We start from the raw sequence: 3,624 nt of genomic DNA on the forward strand, positions 1-3,624 counted from the left end.
CTTCCACATGGAAAGAGGGCCTCTTTGATGTAGCAAGAATCAGCTTCAGAAAGTCCCAAAATTGGGTTCTGGAGGCCCAAAAATCGCCCCCAACGATTTGCATTAAGTGAGTCACGCGCTGGGACTTGTGCGTATGCAGAGGTGTGTGCGTATGCACACTTGGTTATTTTCTTCCTGTGCATGGGCACATGTGCTGATTTCCCTTCTGCCTTTTGGGCACAGATGCTAATTTTGACCTTTGTGCGTGGGCACAGATGGTGTGCGTGGGCACAGGCTGAAATGTTTTTCTCCTTTGATTTCTTCATGTTTTCTCCCAATTCCATGCTTTGCTTCCACTCTTATCAAGCCATTCCTACCTATTACACTTGAAATCATTCATCAAAACCATCAAGGCATCGAATGGGATGAAAGTGGGATAAAATTGATTAAATTAGGCACAAAATAGCATGTTTTCACAATTAAACTCAATTTAGGGAGAAAACACAAAAGTATGCTATATATGTGAATAAATGTGGGTTTATATGATGAAATCCACTCAAATCAATCCAAAATTTATCGTAAAATATGGATTCATTAGGCACCATCCAGAAACAAGCCTCAGCCACATTGCCAAAGAACTTGTACATCAAGAACAGACATCATGTCCTCATCCTTAATCATATTTGTCCTAACTCTATTCAAAATCATCTTTATGTCCCTAATTCCATCACATTCAAGCAAACCAGTAACCCTATCAGCATCTCTAAGGTAGCGTTTGTTTTGAGGTACTGGAACAGAGACTGGAAGACTGAGACACAGTATCATGTTTGTTAGCTCAGAGACTGGTACTAAAATTTCTGTCTCTGTCTCCAAAATTTCAGTATTTCAGTACCTCCAAAAAGTAGGGACACAGGGGACTGAAATTTTTAGAGATGGAGACTGAAATTTTAATAATATTTTATACCTAAAATACCCTCATTTCAATTAATTAATTTCAATTTTATCTTTTGTGTAAATTAAATTAGAGTTTTATTCTTGTTTCAATTTCTGTCTCTCACTTTGCACCAAACAAAATACTTAAATTTATTTCGGTCTCTGTCTCTTAGTCTCTATCTCTCAGTCTCAATCTTTTAGTATCTGTCTCTCTACTAAACGCTACCTAAGGAAAGTTATATCTGGTGTGATTATTAGAATTGCCTCGTTCACCGGCATTATGGCGGTGATGAATCCAGCGTCGATGCCGGCGGGACAATCAATGAGGATGAAGTCAGGGCAACCTTTTGTGCGTGATTTGAGAGCATCAATAAGCCAAATTAGGGCTTTTCCTCCAAACCCTAGGGAAAATTTTGACCTAAGTTTTGAAATGCAGAGCAATTCAGAGTTGGAGCAACGCCGGATCTTGACGAAGAAGGGTGGTTTTGTGCTTCTGCTTGGCTTGAGTGAGAGAGACCGAAGTTGACGAAGAAGAGCGATTGGAGTGAATAGGGTTAGAGGACTCAAGAACGATGATGGCCCGATGGACGGTGATAGTGTCCCCCTCCTTGCAGTGGATAAGCTAGTGTTTCTTTTTGGGAGAAGAGAGCTTCGTTTGAGAGAGTGGGAGTTGAGAGGAGTTGGAATGAACAGGGGTTTTGGATAGTTGAGAAACAATAACGGGGCCATGGACGGCGGCAGTGTACTCTCTGTGCGGTGGTGATGGAGGCTACTGCTAGGGTTTTTTTTGGGGGGAGGGGGAGAGCTTTATTTGAGAGAGTGTTGAAAGGAGAAGAAGGAGACTGTTGGACGTCTCACTTTTCCATTTTTATTTTTTATACAAAACGCAAAACCACACTGGTTTTTCTGGTGTGTCAATGCCAATGATTTTTGTAAATTTTTTTCAAGAATAATTATATAAATTAATTATTTTATGAATTAAATAAATTATTAATTTATTTATTGTCTAATCAAGATTTATATGACAATTATTTTGATTTGACAGTTATTTCATCTAAAAAACATAAGCATGAATATTGGAAGAATATATAAAATTTCATTAATAAAGTAAAAAAAATATAAATACAAATATGAAAGTGATTCTCTACGCAAAAATATTAAGTTTATGGAGGTTGCTAATTATCACTATCTAAATCAGCCTTCGGTTCGGTATACATGTCGCCATCATCCGAACCATTAGTTCCATCTTCTATAACGTTGTTGTCAATGTTCTTTTGCCAAGGACATGTTGTCTTCTTATGTCCTTCCATTTGATAAACACTACAATGTTGCCGCTTCTTCTTAGATGGTTGTCCTGAGCCTATATTGATTTCATGCACATACGGATTGTCACTTTTAGCTACACTTGACTGAGGTTGATTAATGCCTTCGTCTGCAGCCTTGTAAGATGAGTACAATCCCATAATTATGTCACGTGTCTCTTCATATCTCTCTAGGAATTTAGCAGCAACAGCAACCAATTGTTTATAAAATTCCATTAAGGCACTTTGACGACTAATAACAACAGCATCCCTGGTGAACCCACTTGCATCATTGAGTGCTGATTTTACTTTTTTTGTCCATCTATCCAATACTAATGACCGACGAATCTCACAAATGTCTCTGTCAACTAGAACTTTCACAATATGTTCATAAGGAATTCCAAATGACTCCATTCTTAAACAGGTACACATGAAGATAATTTCTTCTTGACAAAATTCAATAGTGCACATAAAATCGGGCCTCCCATGCTTACACACAATGTACTTTATGCAATCATCGTTATTCTCTATGTTTAGCACCCGCATTGATCCAGCTCTAGAGAGAAATGGCCATAACAATAGAAATATCTCATGAGTGTATACCTCAGCAGCAAATCTCTCTAGCAACTCTATACAAGTCTGCATGACGGGCGCCCCACGTGTAGATTCATAATCAGCATTAAATTCTTTAAAGCGCAGGTGTGCAACACACCTTTCAAAATGCTCTACAAAACTTGTCAAATCATACCGCAACCCCACATACCTTGCCACAACTGAGTGTAAACCTTCACATCTTGAGGTAGTTCTAAAGCCAGCAAAAAATTTTCCTATTATATATGCAGTAGCCCACATATGCTTCTCTTCATACATGTTGTTCACCCACAGCTTATCCTCAAAGCCAAATTCTTCAATAAGCTGAACCCACTTACGCTTAAACATGGGAATCTCGTAGTTGCCCAACATGATTTTTCTGAATTTATATGTAAATGATGGATTTCCAACATTGCTAGTTGCATTTCAAATAAGGTGCCAAGCACATAATCTATGTCTGACTTCGAGAAATACATCTCTTACTGCATTCTTAATCGCCATGGCCCCATCAGTTATTATTGAGGTCGGGGTCTTACCCTTCATTGCAAACATGAGCTGACGTAGGAGCCAAATATATGTATCAGTAGTTTCGTCCACAATTAACGCAGCAGCAAAAATAATTGTTTGGTTATGGTGGTTAATACCGCTGAATATGACTAATGGACAACTATACTTGTTCTTCTTGTACGTAGCATCAAAAGCAATAAATCCCCGAAGAGTTGGTAGTCTAGCTGGCTAATCCCATCAGACCAAAACAAGTTACGTAACAAACCTCTTGAATCATGACATGCCTTGAAATATAATTGTGGATCCTTCAACT

General features: G+C 38.4%; 2 protein-coding genes across 2 annotated transcripts; both read right to left on the reverse strand.

The window, feature by feature from the left end:
• LOC107636838 (putative septum site-determining protein minD homolog, chloroplastic) lies at nucleotides 598-1,641 on the reverse strand. The gene is made up of 2 exons (XM_016340313.1): nucleotides 1,139-1,641; nucleotides 598-787 (listed from the first exon to the last, which is right to left on the reverse strand). The coding sequence occupies exons 1-2, from the start codon at nucleotides 1,639-1,641 to the stop codon at nucleotides 598-600; spliced, it is 693 nt and encodes a 230-aa protein (XP_016195799.1).
• Nucleotides 2,088-3,176, reverse strand: LOC107636837 (protein FAR1-RELATED SEQUENCE 12-like). Its single transcript, XM_016340312.1, has one exon. The coding sequence runs from the start codon at nucleotides 3,174-3,176 to the stop codon at nucleotides 2,088-2,090; it is 1,089 nt and encodes a 362-aa protein (XP_016195798.1).

Source organism: Arachis ipaensis, chromosome B04, assembly GCF_000816755.2.
Source record: "Arachis ipaensis cultivar K30076 chromosome B04, Araip1.1, whole genome shotgun sequence".
NCBI lineage: Eukaryota > Viridiplantae > Streptophyta > Magnoliopsida > Fabales > Fabaceae > Arachis > Arachis ipaensis.